The following is a 19,936-nucleotide window of genomic DNA, read 5'->3' as shown; positions in this document are numbered from 1 at the left end:
GGTCCTTCCCACTCAGTTAAGACATTACTATCTGAAAAACGAAGGGTTCAAAAAAACCCTAATGCTCTGCAGACTGCACTCAGATATTGCACAGAATCTAACAGAGGCAGTGCGATTTTCTCCTGAGCAAGAAAAGAAAAGGACAATTCAGATAAACCTCTGAATTCAGGGTGTGCTGTCAGCACGCTGAACGTCTAAAGAGCTTAAGAGTTGTTCATACAGGTTGTTCAGATTTGCTTGGAAATAAGAACTAATTCAATGAAAGAGAAGTTTGGCTGATTTTTGCAAAGCTAATTTTAAACTGATTTGTAAAGTAAAATACACTTCCTCCTTCATCTGTAAAATGAACATTCTGATATTCATTTCACAGGTGTACCTAAAGACCAAATTAAGAGACATCCACAAAGTTCTGGAGATCCAGGAGCAAATGGAACAAGAAAAAAAGGAAAAGGTTATTATCTTGTCAGGCTTGGCCTGAGAGGAACATTATCCATATGTCTTGCCAGACCTACTTATTGTCTTATTTTCTCCTACTTTATCTTTTATCACCTTTCTAATCTGCTCCATCTAATCCAGCCAATGTTTAATTTTAGCACAGCTCTTGCTACTGCTGATGAAGCTGTGTTTGGTAAGAGGGGTATCTGCAGCTTTTATGAAACCTGATAAAGCAGAACACAGGTAGGTAAAACAGTAGGTAACAATTAATGAATACTTAAAAATATGTATTTGCTTATGTATTTGCTTTTTTTTTTTAAAAAAAAAAAAAAAGAAAATAGATGGTATTGGTATATTCTTCTGCTTGTCTGGGAATGGGTTTGACAGAGCTCCCTTTCCTGCATTTTGACAGAATGGACTCCATTCTGCATAAAGTACATTGATGTATATAATAATACACGTGTGTTTTATTTACTGTGATGTGGATTTGACAAAAAAAAAAAGTTATATATAAGTGGATGTAATGCATGAAATAAGTTCCTATAATGGGAAGTACTGCATCATTTCAATCATGAAGGATTCTGTGATAAATTCTAGATGGACTGTGTTTGTCAATTATTGCTTATGATTTGGCTGTACTGACTCAAAGAAAACAATAGAGTTCAGGGGCTTCCAGTCCTTTAGAGGGTTCAACAAGCAAATCACAGCATGCTGGAAATGCTTCTGAATACCAAAGCCCTTTCATTTTCCCTTGTCATCAAACAGCACTTCTCCCCCCTTCTTGCTAATATTGCATTAGGGTATAAACTTTATAATATCCAGAGCTGTTTCCTGGAACAGATACGAGTGGAGCACTTGGTTAGGGACAGCCAGAGGCTGGGAGAGATTATTACCTTCAGGCAGTCTCAGTAGAACTTCCCAGGGTTCCTATGGATGCAGCCTAATGCAGGACTTACAATGCTGAACAGACTTCCATTATGAGGCTGGTGATATTGATGTACATCTACACACAGACAGCTCCTAGTTAAAATGCACACCAGTGGCTCCAAAATACAGCAGCTCAGTTGGAGTTCATTAACAGCAAAATCATTCCAAAGGACATTGTCTCTGAGTGGAAATAATTTCATTTTTTTCAGGATTGGTTTATAGTTGCATATAGCCTGGAGATTTTGCTAAGGATGGTGTTGAAAGTGGAGTTAGAGATTGGGCCTTGGTTGTACAGCCATGTTGCAGGCTTTGGTAAGATTAACTCCAAATGTGCATGTGGCATCTACCATGGTGAGACTCCCGTTTAAACAGGGTGTCTTAAAATGAATTTATTTTAAAGAGGTGTCTTTAAAGCATGTGTATGCTATAGGAGTCCAGAGCTGGCCATATGTCATAGACTCTGCACTGCTAATGGAGGATCTCCACCCACAACAGTGATGGGTGAGCAAGTGTGCTTTGTTCTGCTCTCAACATCCCTTTTCAGCAGGCACATAAGCAAATGCTCCAGAGCTGTATGGCTTTTAAGACAGCGAGGGGTTGCTGTGGTGGGAAATCTTAGTCCATTTCAATCAGCAGGTATTATATAAACAAAGGAATGACCATTAATAGATACGAATGGACTGCCACGCAGCTTGAGCTTCTACTTTCTCTTACTTATTTGCCAGAGACCTTACTGGAATACATGAGACAACAATTGATGATTTAGCAATTCACTGCAAGTAAGCACCTAATTACCAGCTCTAAGAAGGGAAGGAATAAAAAGCAACTAGGGAGGTTATTGGTCATCTTAGCTTTGATTTCTTATATGGAGTCTTGCATGAAACATGCTGGAACTCTCACCTTACATATATGTCACTGTTACTCAAGGATAAGTCTGGTGCCTGTTCATTGAAAGCTCAGCTCTAGTTTTAAGATCTACTCACTCTGGAAGTGAAAAACAACAACAAAAACACAACAAAAAATTGTACAGCAAAAGGGACAAATTGCTCCTCAACAAAGGCTCCTATCAGCAGCCTGTAAATAATGTGCCAATGGCCAGAAACTGCCTTTCGAAGAGGCTCTGCAGCCTCAGTGTGTACTTTGAAAGCAACTGAGGGACATGAGCAACATGATAATTATCTCATGGGTGACATTTTCACTGGCTCTTTGGGAAAAAGGAGAGATGGGTTTGAGATGGCTGTGATCAATATTCATCCTAACATCACATAAGTGGCATGGTAACATGTGGGAAATAGTCCTGGAAAGCAAAATGAACAAGGAAAGAAGGTAGGGAGGATAGAGATGGTGAAGACAGACAGATTTTAAATCCTCGAAGCTGAAAGAGCAAGCTACAGTCGGAAGCAGAAGGACATAACTTGAGATAATCAGAGCAAACTGGGAATTGGAACAGGCATCAGAAAGTCTGGCAGAGCTCCACGAGCCAAGAAGTGCAGGAATAGGAGTCAGAAGGACTGCAGGATACCTGATGGAGAAGAAGGTAATGGATCCCCCCGGGTGAGAAAGAATTCTATACAAAATGGTGTTCACATGTACTTGCACAGGGAAAATTCCCCAGTAAGTACATCACCATTAATTCCTCTTCCTTTTACCATCACCAACCATCAATGGGCAGCATTGTCCCAGACTTAGTCCATCGTGTCATGACTTTATTAGGTCATAGTTGCACTCAAAGCATAAGGAAGGAGGAACAAAACATTACCAGACAGAGAATAAACTGTTGACACGATGTGCAAACAATTTCAAGCAGATCTGACAGACATAAGTGTCTGCTCTGCATTCTCCAGTATTGCCTTTTAAAGGAGATCTCAATGCAGAAATAATGTTTGAGGGTTTTTTTTCCTAGATAAATATTTGTAATAATTCTCCGTCATAGACAAACTGTGCTGAAGACAGAAATCATTGGGTATATTCAGTATAGAGGAATCTCCCAGGGTACCAGTAGAATGAATTAACAATGTATTTCTCCAACTAGAAGTGATGAGCAGAGCATGGAGCAAAAAGAAGGTAAGGCAGTTAAAAACAACTTGTATTTTTAGATCCCAGGCTCCCACAGAAACCTTTGGAGATGCCGAGCTCTGTACTTGTGAAAAATAGGCCTTTTATTTGCAAACAAAAGCAATGTTTTAGAAGTCCAGCTTGGACTTCTGTTACTTAAAACTGTCTTTCTCTGGACCAATTTGCTGTCCTGATAATTAATGTAGTTAATCGCTGCTTTCTTCTCCCTTATCTGCAGGTTTGCTTGTTTGTTTGCTTTGGCGTGTGTTTGTGTGTTTGTTGTTGTTGTTGTTGTTGTTTGTTGTTGGTTTTGTTTGTTTGTTTGTTTGTTTGGTTGGTTGGTAATTTAACACAAGCAGAGAGGAGCAGAGAGAAGAAGATGAAGAAATCTCTCGAAGGATGCTGTAACACTAGTATCTAACTAAAAAGAATTCGGACATACACATAATCCTCAGGAAAATTCAACTCCACCCTCCCAGCAGACTCTGGTGAGAGCCCTTGAAGTGGTAATTAAAGTCTATTGAGTGGCAACTGCACCTGTTTAGAAAGGCTAGTGTGGGTAAGAGGTGCACAAAGGGAGATGAGCAGCAGAGATGGAGTGTGAGAGGAGCAGCTGGAAGTGGAGAGGGGAAGTGGAAAGAGGAGAAAATGTAATTGTTGGAGAAGTCAATCCAATAAGATGTGCATTTCCTATTCTTCCATTTATTAGCTTTCTGCCTGCTCTCCTGCACCCCTTCACACATGCAGCTGGAACTGCCCCACTCTCACACCCACTGATGGAAACTCCAGGGGGCTTTCCCCACTTTAGCCAGAGTGCAGGACCAGCTGCTCATCTAGTGTAAATCAACAGAGTTCCACTGAAGTCCTTGTGGATTTACAATCAGCTCATTTACACCAGCTGAAGACCTGTTCCAGTGACACTCATTAACAGTCACTGGGCTCTTCAGACTGGTGACAGCTGGGACATGCTAGTTCTTGTCTGCTGGATTGTCTTTTTCTCTAGAATAGAGCATGTCCCTTTGTGTAAGCTTTGCCACCCAAGTGTAAATCCTATAGCATCTGCAATGAATAAATCAGTGATCTTTCTAGATTCAGCAGATGTGTCTGAGAGCAAGAGTCTAGGCAGAAACTGACTGAAATGGAGGAAATTAGGACAGTGCTTACAGGAGGCCATTCTGTGTGTATTGGTAAGATTGCTATTTTTGCACATGTAGCTCCCAGATGTTCTGATCTGTTATCACACTCAGATGGTCCTAGGTACTATCTGTGAAGCCATGCAAAATGAACTTATTCTTAATACTGCTGGTAATAGTGGATTTTTTCATGACCTTGCAGACTACCACTGGTCCAAGGACCACTGGTGTGGAACCACTGTTCTGTCCAGGGATTTTACAGTTCATACCACGCTTGAGGGCCAAAATCCGTGATGTGTAGTGATGTAATGTGGAAGTTCTGCTAGTTTATTGAAAGTCAGCACAGAGCAGCACTGACTTGTGTCACCAAATAACTGCATATTAGCTTGCTAATGGCACAAATCAGCAGGTCAGGTAATAATACAACGGAAAAAAGATGAGCACAAAAAGTGGCAGAGAGAAATCCTCCAGTGTTTGAGTAGAAGAGTAAGGAAAAGAGGTCATTCTTTAGTACAGAAATCTGGACTGCTCTAGCAATCAAGGAGCCAAAGGCTAGAGCTGCATAGTGATATAGATGCATGGTCCAAGAGATTTGCCATCCTGAAGCCTGTGGACTGATAACAAATCCTAGTTCCTTTGCCATAATCTGAACTTCATATTTGATGCCATTAAACAGGATTTCATCCTGTTTCCCCTACAGGGCATTTCAGATGCAGCTATAAAGACATAGCACATCTACTCTGTACAATTAATCAAAGACTCTGACAATAGAATTATTTCTTACACTCAACCTATGCACACACACTACTGAAGCTTACTCAAGTAATACCTTTATCCCATCTAAGTCTTTCTGTGTTACTACGCATTTGCAAGGGGCTACATTAATATAAACTATCCCTTTTCACTGCAATTCTATATGTGCCCTAGCAATAAACTGCACTAAACTAGAATTTCTGGGGTGAAAGCAACCTGTTGAGCTGAGAAAAATGATTCAGGCAGAATAATTTGACTGGTGTTTGCAAAATTTTCTCTCTTGCTGAACTTGATGGTAAATAGTCCCTTGTGAATAGAAACTTCATTCTGTTCAGGCTGGCTGGGATGGTTGAAATAAGCCACAGGACTTTCTTCCTGATCCCCAATTGCCAGAGCATATACACATCAATGCTGGTGCGAAGTTGTTGCATCCGCTTCCTATTAATGTCTCTGTAGCATGTTGTCCTGGTGGCTGTACCAAGAACTGCATCCTTGTGAATGAAGACAAAGAAATGTGTATTCAGCAAAAGCCAACTCCTCTGGCTGTTAAGGGTGAGATTTATAATTAAGTGGAAATATGATCGAACCAACTCACTGCAGCTCAGCTACAGTTAAGAGAGACAGACAGATACATCTGAAGAAGAAAGCAGTCTACCAAGCATAGTCTTAGGGTGGGATTAGTTTTTGCGCCGGCTACAAAGGAAACTTACATAACTCACTTAACACTGAATGGCTAACTGCTAGTTGGTTGCAGTTATGTGAGAAGAATCATGTGCCAAATCCCTCTCCTAAATTCTAGTCTACAAAAGCACCAGATAGGTGAATATCAAGTGATATACTGCGTTATTTCCATATTTTTGTTCCTGAATACTCGTCTCTCTCTTTTTTTCTTCCTTCCAGCCCTCCTGTTCCTCACCCTTTTTCTTTTTCTGCCTTCCCTCTCACTGCTGAGTAGCCTTTTGACTTTTCCATCAATAAGTCTAAAGAGCATTTGAACGATTCTGTTCCCCCCCTTCTCTCATCCCTCCAGTTGCAAGTCAGGCAAGCACATCGATCAGAGGAGCTCAGGAAATATCTGGTGTTTTGTTGTCAGGATGATAATAACATTGCAGTTGTGAATGGGCTGCTGCAGGTCTGATCATGGACACCTGCAGGGTTTGTTTAATTGCATTTAATGACAAATCCTATACAGAGGAGCATTGCCAGAGAGATTTATTAGCCACCAAAGAGGCAAAGCACAACAGCTCAAAATATAATTTGCACTGAGCATTTTTCCCCTGCCTCTCTTTAAACCACTGTAATAAATAACAAATCAGGTAAAGTGGGAAACACAAGTCTCAGAAAGAGGTGAGGGGCGGAGGAGAGAGACTGAAACCAAAGGAAATAACAGCAATAAGGCCACGCTGTTCTTTCTACCATCCCTGTGGTTGGGTATATAGAAAATACTGTTTGTTTAATTTACAGCCTGTGAGTGCAGCTGGGGATCTCTCTGTGATAAGCCAGCCTCTTCTCAGATAGCTGGAGGCTAAGCTCTTGACTCCCTATTCTTTCTAATCAGGCTTTTTTTCACCATGTTTGGTAGCTAAGTTTAGACCTGATCTATATAAACAATTACAAAGAAACTACAGAGGCTTCTCAGCACTATGGCTTTTACCTACCACAATTACAAGGAGGCATAAGTTTCCATACTGTTGAAATCTCTGGGACAAACTACAAGTGGCAGGTCCCATTCTGAAAAAATATCACATTGAGAAATATGGCCCTACAGAGATAGCTTCTCTATCAGAAGTCTAGACAAAAGTCTCACACACCTCTGAGTCTGGACAGAATTTATGTGTTCTGCTAAATACCGTGCTCCTAAGAGGGAATGCATACCTGTAAAATCAACAGAGAACCTCATTCCCTTGCTCAAGCCAATTACTTCTCTTGCTTATTATGTGATTGTCTAGTGAAAACTTGTGGCAAATCCCTTTGCCAACCTGGTATATCACTGCTAGGCAGAGCGCAGTTCCAGAACAATTGTAAAGAGTTGTCACTTGAAATGGGGTAGTTGGACTAAATGACTTTTGAATGTTCCTTCCAACCAAACTATTACAGACCAGCCTATTCTACTCTACTCTAATTGCAATCTAAGTTAGCACTTTCTGAACCATTTTCTCTCACACAAGTTCATAAGTGATCTTCACGATTCTCACTCTCTCTTCCAATTACTCTTGGCAGAATACTGAATTGTCCTGGCCAATTTATTTCTAAAAATCGTCTTGCCCCACTGAAGTGGTTTTTTTTTTTTTTTTTTTTTGTTTGTTTGTTTGTTTGTTTGGGGGTATGCTCTGTAGCATGGCAGAGAAGATTTGCTGCCCTTTAGAGAAAATGCTTTACTTTAGGAAATTCAAGCACAGGCCAAAAGAGGCACATAGCAGAGCAAGGTTGTAGTCAGAATAAGCAAAGGGTGCATGCTCACCAATGTTCTACTTCATATTCACATTAAATTTTACACTTTAAATGATGTGCACCAGGAAGTCTATGGATAATGGCAATCTCGTTCCAAAAAATATCAGCCAGGAGTGTCCCTTCTGCAATGTTTAGTCTCTGTTTTAATAGAGGTAGAAATTGGCAGTTGGCAGTCATTACACAAATGTGGTGTAGGGTAACACCTGGACTTCAGATTTATCTGATTTCCTGGACAATAGCAGTATCACTAATACCCTCTGTTAAATAAGACCACCTGGACATCTCCTGGTACCAGCTCAAGCTATTACAAACATGCTTACCACCTAGGCTAGCACAATGGATTGTTATCTCCTGAGCAGCACAAATCCCCAGATTGAAACAAGCCATCTGGAATCTGATTAAAGTGTCCATAGAAAGCACATATGTTTAAAATGGAGAGAGAGGGAGAGAGTGGAAGGGTTGGTCCTTGCTCAGTAGGGCACAATCTCTGTCAGAACCAGCAAATTCTTCGTTTGCTGAAAATTCTTTCTCCTTCTATGCAAGAAGCCTTTCACCAAAGCAGCTCTGCAGAGGTGAGGCTGCTGGAGGATACTGTTCTCCGTTTTTCCTTTTTACAACTGCAGACAGAAGTATGTTTAAGAGTCTTAGTTTGGCAACAGGAAGGATACCATCCCTTGTCCGATTCTACTGGCTGAGAGAAGTATGCCCCAATCAGACAATGGTGGTCAAAAGGAATAAAGCAAGATCCTTTCCTTGGATGTGAGCCAGCCTTGTCCTTTCATGCATTATTCATGAAATATAGAAGGTATTAACAGCAAAAGCTGGGAAGTGGGAGCAAAACTAAACCTGGGGTGAAATGAAGATCACTCTTCAACAAAATCAGAGAAAAGGAAACAGAAAAAAGATTTTATTTTTCTTGCTTAAATCAGTCTCTCAGTAGGATTCCAGGAAACTCAGTGCTATCATTTTCTTTTTCCTTGCTGCTTGATTCATTTTCTCCAGCATTCCCAAGTATATATTGAATTTACTTATTTTAGTCAGACTAAACTACAACAGAAAGATAGGCAGGCTGACAGAGCACTCCAGGAGAAGTTTATCATAGGTATGAAAGAAAGAGATCCTGCTGAGTTCTGATATCCCTGAAAAAAAAAACATGACCCAAATTTTTATACGTATATACAGTCTGCTGGGTGAGAAAATGGAGCAAAAAGTCATAGATACAGTCACCAAACTGGATAGAAGATTATAGTGAGATCTGACATGATCTCACAAAGAACACTATGGTTTTTTTGTTTGTTTGTTTTTGCACCACCTAATATGTCTGGCAGCCATCTCTGAAATGAGACACAAGTGTTGAATGAATGAGAACAAGTGAAGAAGGATAAGAGAAGAAGAAACGAAGGAGGATATCCCTGACAAGGAGGTGCTGCTCTCTGTGGTCTGGCTCTGTGTGGAAGACTAGTGATTTTGTTGTTCTGATTTATAAAGGTGACAACAAATCATAGCCTGCCATACAGCACAGATCTTCACCCTTGCTGGTAGGAAGAGATTGTTGACTGGACAGGCTTAGACTCTGAGTGAAGCTACAGGAGGAGTGTCCATGAAGAACCATGCTGTGGGGCGTTGAGTATTGAGTATTTCTCTCCAAGTACAGCAATCACCTGCTTTCAGGTGATTTAAAGCAATTTCACATCAAGATCAACTATCATTATCTTCATACTGTCGATTGAGGAATCTTAAGTGTCTAACTTAATAGAATTCACAATATTTCTGTGGCAGAGTTGGGGTTTGAACCTCAGCAGCTGAGGTCTGCTGAGCACTCAGAGCTTCTGCTTGTTTTGAAGTTCCATCTTGGTGCTTCCAACAGGGTTTCAAAAATCAAAACAAGTAAACTTTCATTACCAGCCAGAAGCTCTATTCTCAGAGATGTTTAAGTGTGAAAATGGAATTCCAGAATCCTGCTGAGGCCAGAGGGGAAAGTAAGTACTGAAATGTCTCTAATAATTTGGTTGGTGGAGCTATATTTTCTTTGTCTGCTCAGCATGGCACACTTGTCGTTGTTATTACCTGAAGGGAGGGTGAGAGAGGACTGAGCCATGCCCTTTTCAGTGGTCCCAAGACAAGAGGCTGAGGGGAAAAAATGACATGCAGGAGATTCTGTCTGAAAGCATCAGGAAGCACTTCTCTGCTTTGAGGGTGACCAAGCCCTAGAGCAGGCAGCCCAGAGAAGTTGAAGAGCCCTCCTCAATTCTTGAAAATACTCAAAAGCCACTGCAAGATGAAGACAGCCACTGACCTCCAAAACAATCTGTTTTGTAGTTTACAAACATATTTTACAGTCCTTGTATCCAGATTCCTTGTGGGTCCTCATCCTTTGTGTCCAATTGATACTGAACAGCTCCTAGGTTCTGTTTCCTAAACATTTGTTGATCTGCTGCAACTTTTTATTCTATTTATTTCTGCCTTATTTGTTACCTTGTAAAAGGAAATAGCAATTCTCACCTCTTAGGAAGATGGCTAAGAGTGCTCTGTCTGTCTAGAAGACTGCATGTTCCTCATGGCTTTTGTCCTACCAGGGAGCCACATGCTGCAAAGGAGAATGATAGCATGCGATTGAGGAGGGGACAACTTGTTGAGCCACTCCCAAGGAAACTGATTGTACATTAAAAGCAAATTGAACCTAATTCTTAGGTGCAAATCTGATGCTTTTCTACCTTGCCATCTGCCTCAAAGCTAGTTTTTTCTCCTTTAAATTTGGAAGAGAAAGGGTCCAAATCCCAAGATATTATTATTATCATCTCAGATAATCTGTAAGTAGGAGGAGAGCAATTATTTTCCCAGGAAATTTACTGCTAAAGGAATTTAACAACTGTACAAATTGCTGCCAATTGGTGATGTATGAAAGAAAAGATCATGTTTCATAAGATGAATGACATACTCTCCCTTTCTTCTACCCTTCTACTGATATAAAAGGTACAAGAAATCGGACGGCAGTAGTGCAACCACTAATGCTGAAATTGCTAGGCTGGTGTCTAATGTAAATGGAACTTTGATGATTTAGTGTTACCCAACATATCTCTCCTCCTTGCTCACTTCATGCAGTCTGACAAAAATCCTTCCTTCCAGGTAGCAATGGCCTCATGCCCTGTATAAGCACAGAAAATAATGTCATCACAAGCCTTAATGATGAAGGTAGTTACAGGACAAAGGCCCCTGCAGCAAGTTCAGTATTGGGTCATTGTTCCAGCTAATGTCATGGTGCCATTTCTCACTATTTTTAGAATTGTTCTCTTTGTACAGCAAATTTCTCTTGTAGTTACTTAAAAATACAGCAGATCTTGCCTTCTCTGGACTTAGTAGCAAAAGATTATCTTCCTCTGACTTCTGCAAATTAGACAATCCCCTAAAAGCTGCAGAGATTGATTAAAAAAACTTAAATTTAAAACCTAAATTTAAGCTTAGAAAAAATGAGGATCTCAACCCAGAGTGCTGTTAGCTCTCGGTGTAATGACAGACTAAGTACAAAGACCTTACAGAAAACTGCAGGAATCCAAGTTATCCCTTCACAGTCCTAAAAAGTAACTCAGGGATTCAGTAAATCAGCACAAACCTAATTCCCAAGTTGTTTATATGTTAGCACAGATCCAAATTTCTCAACATTTTGAGGAAAGAGATGTTAAACACTGGATGAGGAACATTCCATCCTTTCATGCTAAAATTGTGTTCCATGTCATATAGCCAAGCTCTTTTATTATTATCTACTTTGTATATTATGGTTGCCACAGATATCTTATCAAGAATTGAAACTGATTTTAGTTGCCCTATAAGCACAGAAAATGCAATCTTTAAACTCGGAGTTTAAAGATTTAGAAAGCAAGACAGATAGAGAACAGTTCTCATTCCCATGTTACAGACAGGGAAATAGGACACAGGAAGGTTAAATGACTAGCCCACGGTCAGAAAAAGTTTCTAGCAAAGGTAGGGTCTCAGCCTATTTTTCCAAAGTCTCTGCCCAACATTTTAGTGATCCATTCATTTGTTTTGTTTTGTTTTGTTTTTTTAAGTACTGTGTCATTATTTCTGTGAAAAAAATTATGCAACTCCTTCAGCAGCCAGTACTATATAATTCAACTTGTCTGAAAGGGAATATGAAATGGCAGTTTAAAGAAAAAAAAAAAAAAAAAAAAAAGTAACCCTCCTGCCATACAGTCTAGCAGCCCTGTCAAAATGTCTCATGTTTTATCTTCTTTTACTCTGACTGGTATTTAAGTTCCCTCTGTAGTCTTAGAACACTGGCTGGGGCTTTATCTGCATTACCCTACAAAGTCAAAATCATGGAGTCTCCAGGGCCATGTGGAGGACGTATTCTATAGATGAGGGATGTGATACCTTCCAGTCCTTCACTTCAATGCCAGGTGTTCAGAGCCACATGGCATTAGGAGCCTGTGAAGGTTTCCTGTCAGATTCTGTGACAAGGAGGAGTAGTGACTGTTACTCATGAGGATGCAGGAACCAGCCCATGCAACAGACCTGCTCACCCAGATCCTGCTCACCCAGATGCACACTGTGTTAGATGGGACGTTATATGCAGATCAATTCTTCAGTGTTGTATCAGTGGGAGCTGCACTTACGATGCCAGTCTGATTCAGGAGACAGTATCCATCTCTGGGTAATGTTTCCAGGCATCCTGGGAAGGACCCTGGTTTCAGATTAATTGTTTTGGTGGTGACTACTGTAAAAGAAGTCAAACAAAACAGGAGAACCAATGTCAAGGGAAATTGATCAGAATGCCTCTGGTTTCTGCCTCTCTCCCAGCCCAATCCTGCCCCAGTGCAGCACATCAGTGCAAGACAAGTTGATGTAACACAGTCACCAACATGTTCTGTGACCTCTCAAACCAGATAATCCACTCACAGCTGGGTCAGGGTGTACATGGCTCATCTATTTCATACCTATGCTTCCGATCTTTACTGAGCATTTTCTTTATTCATGGGAAACAAACAAACAAACAAACAAACAAACAAACAAACAAAAACAAAAAACAAAAACCACAGCACGTTTTAATCAGCTGTAGTTCTGTGTTGTGATGTTTCTAACAGCTCACCCAGGAACTGGAGGAAGGCTCTGATATACATTTGGGAGCTAACAAGCTTACTTATTGTTACAGTGAATTTCATATGCATCGTGAGGAGGGGAAATGAATAGGGAGCTTCAGCTAATAGATACCTCAGATAAAAGTGTGAGTACATCTGATCACCATAGCAACACAAAGAGATTGCAGGGAGAGAAAGTGTCACACCGCCTGTGTCTGTGCCTTGACCTGCCACAAAAACAGCAGCTTTCACACACAGATGCTCGCCAGCAGGGATACAGACCTGTGTATACGTCACAGCCAAGCACATACATGTTCTGTTCACATTTTCAGCTGTTCAGTTGCACGTAGTGCAATTGGAGGGGAGGGAGTGTTGATCTGCTGGAGTGGAGAAAGGATCTACAGAGGGACATGGATAGATTGGATCAATGGCCAAGGTAAATTGTATGAGTTTCAATAGGGCCAACTGTCGGGTTCTGCAGTTTGGCCACAACCCCAGGCAACCCGACGGGCTTGGGAAGGAGTGACTGAAAGCTGCCTGGTGGAAAGGGACCTTTGTGTACTGATGGACAGACAGCTGAATATGAGCCAGCAGTGTGCTCATGTGGCCAATAAGGCCAATGGCATCCTAGCTTGTATCAGGAATAGTGTGGTGAGCAGGACCAGGGAAGTCATCCTGCCCCTGTACTCGGCACTGGTGAGGCCTCACTGTGAGTACAGTGTTCAGTTTCGGGCACATCAATCCAGAAATGACATTGAGGTGCTGGAGCAGGTCCAAAGAAGGGTACAAAGCTTGTGAAGGGCTTGGAGAATATGACCTGGGGCTATTTAGTCTGGGAAAGAAAAGGCTGAGAGGAGATCTTATTGCTCTCTTCCATTACCTGAAAGGTAATTACAGCAAGAGCAAGGCTGGTTTCTTCTCACTGGTGACAGGTGACAAGATGAGGGGAAATGGCCTCAAGCTGCACCAGGGGAGGTTTAGGTTGGATACCAGGAAAAACTTCTTTACAGAAAGGGTTGTTAAGCACTGGAATAGGCTGTCCAGGGAGGTGACTGAGTCATCATCCCTGAATGCATTTAAAAACCATTTGGATGTGATGCTCAGGGACATGATTTGGCAGAGGGTTGTTAGAGTTAGGGTGGTATGGTTAGGTTGCAGTTGGACTTGCTGATCTTTAAGGTCTTTTCCAACCTGAGCAATTCTATGGTTCTATGATTCTACAGTCAGCTAGTGCATGCACACACACACGAAACTCCATTAAAATGGACCACCTGTGTCCAAACTCATTGCTGACAACTATTTACATAGGCAAACACAATTTTTAGCTTGTGAACACAGGTGTGGATTTGCAGAGGGAACATTAGGATAGTCACACAGCAAATATTCCAGTGCACATAGCCACTTCTCCTGTCCTCACACAGCACTTGCACAGCATGCACATCCAAGGTGCTTGGAAAACTTGGCTTGTTTTCTTTTCAGTGTGAAGCTGCTCTGTCCCCAAGCACACTGCTCATGCAGAGGACACACGCATGCAGCCCAACTTTGTGTGGGAATTCTGTCACAGACACTGGCTTTGGCTGTCAGGAGCACTGAACACCTGCTGCTCCCAGTGACTTTAACAGCTGCTGAAGTGAAAATTAGGCCCACGCTGTCTGTTATGCAAAAGCAGTTTCTAAGCAACAAAAATTATATTCTGTGTGAAGGCAACATGCATTAGCAGCATAATCCTAGGTAATTCCAGACAAGACCTAAATGGGTGGAAGAATGGATGGACTGAACAATAACAATGATAGACTAAGTAATGGTAATAGAAATAATGAAGCTAATCTTATTTACTGGGAAAGGAGAGGAACACTATAAATAAAACACAACAGGAGAAACCTGGTACCAATTCCCCATATAAAGATTTGAGCAACTTAAATTTGGCTTGCACCCTAAAAATAGGCTCTAGTAACCCAAGCTTTACTAACCTCAACCAGGGTGTTTATGGCCTTAAATATTTGTGCTTCGCTCCGCATCAGCATTTGGGCACAGATAAAGCTGCACGTTGCGTCCTGCGCTCTGAGAGCGCTGCTCTGACAGCGCCGTGCCGCGGGCAGACCTTGTCCGTCCACAGCACTGCCAACCCCAAGCAGTTCATAACGCACAGCCTGACGACGTGCAGCTCTAGCCTTTTGGAGTTCAATCACTTCAAGGAACGAAACAGAAATTAAACCCCCAATGAAATTTGTACACGTAAGGTTACGGAAGGGTTTTGGATGCCAAAAGCCTATCGGCTCTACACAGAAACTGAGGCTTCAGGCCGCGCTGGGGCTCTCAGGGTATTCCGGCACAGAGCGACTCTTTTTCTTTTCCCGCCTTTTGACCAACTCAGAGCCAGGCCCACCTCCCCCCAGCCGCTCTGCTTTCCCTGTGAGAACTGCGGCCCTCACCGCCAGACCCCGTCTAATCCACACTGTGGAAGGGAAACCGCGGCGCTCACTGCAGCCGCCCCGAAACCACCCACCCCCATCACCACCACTTCCCACCCTCCTCCTCCCCCAGAAGCCCCTGCGCTGACGGGCGCGGGGTGCGCCGGGTAACGCGGCCTCGGCGCTCCTGGAATCCGCGGGGAAGGGCTGCGTTCTGTGCCTTGCTCGGACTGCATTTCACACAGCATCCTGCACGGAGTCTCGGCGCAGGCTGTGGTGGCCCCTTCCCCCTTGCGTGCCGGGAGACGGAGTCCCTACGGGGGAACCCTCGCGTTGCCTGCCGGGCGCGAGACTACATTTCCCATCATCTCCCTCCATCTCCGTCCCCCGAGCCGTCCGGGCGCCATTTTGTTTCGCGTTCCAACCTAAGATGGCGGCTGGGCGAAGAGAGTGAAGGTTGTCGCCGTCGGGTAAGGGCCGTCTCGCCGAATGTCTCCGCTCCCGTAGGGCTCCTCCTCGCCGGGGGCCACCCTCGCCCGTTCCCCATCCCGGGGCCGATTTGGGTCCGCAGAGGCGGAACCGGTCCATGGCCAGGAGGCGGCCGACGCGTTCGGTGCGGCCCCCGTCGCCATGGACCTGCGCACGGCCGTGTACAACGCGGCCCGCGATGGGAAGCTAAAGCTGCTACAGAAGCTTCTGGGCAGCCGCAGCCGGGAGGAACTGGAAGCGCTGACAGCAGGGCCTGGTGGAGGTGATGGCTCCGGGGGTGGGAGCACTCCGCTGCTGATCGCTGCCCGCCACGGACACCTAGAGGTGGTGGAGTACCTCCTGGATCACTGTGGGGCCCGCGTGGAAGAGGGTGGATCTGTCAACTTCGATGGAGAAACCATCGAGGGGGCCCCGCCGCTGTGGGCCGCATCTGCTGCCGGGCACCTGGGGGTGGTGCGCAGTCTCTTGGATCATGGTGCCTCAGTGAACCAGACCACGCTGACCAACTCCACGCCACTGAGGGCTGCCTGCTTTGACGGGCACCTGGAGATTGTGCGCTACTTGGTTGGAGAGCGCGGGGCTGACCTGGAGGTAGCGAACCGGCATGGACACACTTGTTTGATGATTTCTTGCTACAAAGGGCACCGGGAGATTGCACGTTACTTGCTGGAGAAAGGGGCTGATGTCAACCGCAGGAGCGTGAAGGGGAACACGGCCCTGCATGACTGTGCAGAGTCAGGCAGCCTGGAGATCCTGCAGCTACTGCTCCGCTCCAAAGCCCGCATGGAGAAAGATGGCTATGGCATGACTCCTCTGCTGGCTGCCAGTGTTACTGGGCATACCAATATTGTAGAATATCTCATCCAGGGAGGGCTGCAGCAGGAGGAAGAGGATGTTGCAGGGAACCAAAACGAGACCTGTGCTTTGGGTGGGAGCCATCAGAGGTGCTGCAGCGCTGGTCGGAAAACTCCTGAGGGCTGCGACAAAGAGCAGCATGAGAGATGTTGTGCATCAGCTTCCAGTCAGGATGACCAGCAGGTTCCTAACGTATTCTGCACTCGAGAGGCTGCTGTGGAAGCACTGGAGTTGCTAGGTGCCACATTTGTGGATAAGAAACGTGACCTTTTGGGAGCCCACAAGTATTGGCGAAGGGCAATGGAGCTTCGATACGAGGGTGGTCAGTACCTGCCTAAACCTGAACCAAGGCAGCTTGTGCTGGCATACGATTACTCACGAGAAGTAAGTTCGTTGGAGGAGCTAGAAGCCTTGATTACTGATCCAGATGAGATGCGCATGCAGGCACTGCTCATTAGAGAGCGCATCTTGGGTCCTTCGCACCCAGACACTTCCTATTATATCCGCTATCGAGGGGCTGTCTATGCTGACTCAGGCAATTTTGAACGCTGTATTAACTTGTGGAAGTATGCTCTTGACATGCAGCAAGGCAATCTGGAGCCTCTCAGCCCTATGACAGCCAGTAGTTTCCTTTCCTTTGCTGAGCTTTTCTCTTATGTGCTTCAGGACCGCTCCAAAGGCACTTTAGCTACCCAGCTGGGCTTCTCTGATCTCATGGGAGTACTGAGCAAAGGTGTCCGGGAGGTAGAGAGAGCACTTATGCATGGCAAGGATCCTGTAGTTGACTCGGCACAGTTCACCAAGACACTGGCCATTATTCTCCACCTGGTTTTCCTGCTGGAGAAGGTGGAATGCACCCCAGAGCAGGAGCACCAGAAGCGCCAAACTATCTACCGCCTGCTGAAGTGTAGCCCTCGAGCCAAGAATGGCTTCACCCCTTTGCATATGGCTGTGGACAAAGATACCACAACAGTGGGACGCTACCCAGTGGGCAAGTTCCCATCACTTCATGTTGTTAACTTGCTTCTGGAGTGTGGGGCTGACCCAGACAGCCGTGACTATGACAACAACACCCCGCTGCATGTTGCTGCTCGCAATAACTGCCCACTGATCATGAGTGCACTGATGGAGGCTGGAGCCCATATGGATGCCACCAATGCCTTCAAGCAGACTGCTTACGAGCTGCTGGATGAGAAGCTGCTCTCCAAGAGCATGATGCAGCCCTTCAATTACATCACCCTCCAGTGCCTTGCTGCTCGTGTCCTGGACAAGCACAAGATTCCCTACAAGGGCTTCATCCCTGAGGAGCTGGAAGCCTTCATTGAACTACACTAGAGTGGGAGAGCTGAACTCCCAAGCCTTTCTTGGCACTAACTTCACCCCCAGGAAGTAGCACAGCCTGAAACTTAAGGCTATCTTTGTCTGGGTGTCAAAGGCCGTTTTGTGTTGATGGGCTGCAAGCTTTGTCCTTACTTGTCACTGGCAAGCTGGCGAGTGCGGGGGTGGGGGAAGAGGAGGGTCAAGAGCTCATGGCTATCCTTCATTGCCACCTTCAGGTACTAGTTATCTCCATAGAGCACTGTATCCAGAGAAGGCTGCAGCCCCTGCGTTTTTCCATACGAACCATCTTATCCTGAGGAGGAAGGAAAACGAAGATCCCTGGGACCTGCTGCCTTTCCCATTAGTGCAGAATTAACACAGCATTAAGCTTTGGAACAGCTACATGTCACATATGCACTCTATCCCTTTCCATCCCCAAAATTGAACAGTTAGGAATGCAAGAGTGGAATAAAGTATTTTCCATCTAGTTCTTTCCCTGCCTCCTCCTCAGACTTGATACAGTACTGGTCTGATGGCAAAGTGGCTTATTCTCTGCTGAGGTAGTTGCTTTGCATGACAGTAGGGCAGGGTATGGTGATTATTTTTTTGTTTGTTTTCTTTTTTCCTTGGTTGGCCATGTAGGAAGTGATGTTGAAGATTTCGATGATTGTGCATAAATATGGGTTATTTTTTCTCTTTTAGAGCCAGGCCCTATCTATGCTGCAAGACTACTTCAATCCAAGTAAGATATAGTAAGATCAGTTCTGGTTACAGTTTCATCGGAAGATATTGATATGAATGGGGAAGAAAACCTGTGACCTCAGAAACAAAATGCTAATTGGAATTCAAGATTTTGCCTTGCCCATTCTGCACACATTAACTCCCTTTCCCAAACAGGGTCCTTCAGCTCCAGAGCTCAGCAGGTGATCACACTGAGCTGTACAGAATGAATATAGCCAAGTTTCAGAGCCCAGCCTATGCACTTTTAACCATCTCTGAGGATGTATTCTGGTAAACCCCTTTAGGATGGGAAGTACTTACAGTGTGAGTGTGGGTAGTGCTTAGGATTTTTTAATTGAGCCAGTGAGTGTAGCATGTCCGTATGAAAGAAGAAAGAAATGTAAGTTAAGGGCACCTTCTGGGCTTATTGATATCAACCCAGGAGGCTCTGTTAGTATCCCATTTTGAAGACCTGCATGAAGTAGATTGTTAATATCTGTTTTTGGCTTCTGATTCTTTCTGTATATTTACTGAGGGTGGCGGTGCTACATCAGGAATAGAATTTGAAATCTCATCTGGCTACTGTTAGGCAAGCTCATTTCTCTAATTAGAATCTGCATGCAGCTTTTTTTTCCTCTTTAAATTTGTAGTCTTGGGGTAGGTATTTGCCTACATTAGCAGAACCCTTCTTGGTGTAAACACGATGCTGTTCAAGCAGTTTATCTTCTTGCAGGAGGAGGGACTTTGGCGCCCTCTGGCTCCTTTTTTGGTCTGGGCAGAATGGAAAGCACAGTTGAGGGTGAAGCAGCTGCCTCAGCTTTTGAGAAATGTCAAGATTGGGAGTACAGAACCCTGGTAAACAGCCATGTGCTATATGCTTCTGAAGCTTCTCTATGTGTATGTATAAGCCAGCATACTCATAAACCTCAATAATCCAATACTCTCTGCTCCTTAAAGATACTAGAGATCTGCCATTACATTTTTGCAGTGTTAACTATAAGTTCTATTTATAAAGTAAGGAGTTCTAACTTTTACTGAGATGTAAAGTTCACATGTAGTTTTGCTGCATTTTTCCCCCCTCATTTTGGCTGAAACTTGATCTAAAATGCAGGAATGGAATTTGTTAATTTGTGAGCTGATGAGTGCTCTTAACTTTAAATAATAAAACAAAAAAAAAATGGCTGCTAGGATGTAAGTGCCTTGGACTTCTTGCTGGTAAGCCTCTATTTTCAACTCCTTGTTTCGTAGCAATGGTATGTTTGTGGATATGGTAATTCTGTTTCATTTCATCTGA

The 19,936-nt window shown here is 43.9% G+C and overlaps 1 protein-coding gene across 1 annotated transcript; it reads left to right on the top strand.

Moving 5' to 3' along the window:
- Positions 1 to 15,526: 15,526 nt before the first annotated feature.
- Positions 15,527 to 19,832, top strand: FEM1A (fem-1 homolog A). Its single transcript, XM_042835688.1, has one exon. It carries the CDS (start codon positions 15,889 to 15,891, stop codon positions 17,935 to 17,937), a length of 2,049 nt encoding a protein of 682 aa, XP_042691622.1. The 5' UTR covers positions 15,527 to 15,888; the 3' UTR covers positions 17,938 to 19,832.
- Positions 19,833 to 19,936: the final 104 nt, after the last annotated feature.

The sequence above is a fragment of the Centrocercus urophasianus genome, unplaced genomic scaffold (assembly GCF_019232065.1).
Source record: "Centrocercus urophasianus isolate 14NV4802_14NV808 unplaced genomic scaffold, USGS_Curo_1.0 seq_54, whole genome shotgun sequence".
In the NCBI taxonomy this organism is placed as follows: Eukaryota; Metazoa; Chordata; class Aves; order Galliformes; family Phasianidae; genus Centrocercus; species Centrocercus urophasianus.
The sequence above is the reverse complement of the archived record's forward strand: the minus strand, read 5'-3'. Positions and strand labels throughout refer to the sequence as shown.

Excerpts from the sequence above, each read along its gene's own strand:
- FEM1A (XM_042835688.1), top strand. The coding sequence starts at position 15,889 with ATGGACCTGCGCACGGCCGTGTACAACGCGGCCCGCGATGGGAAGCTA.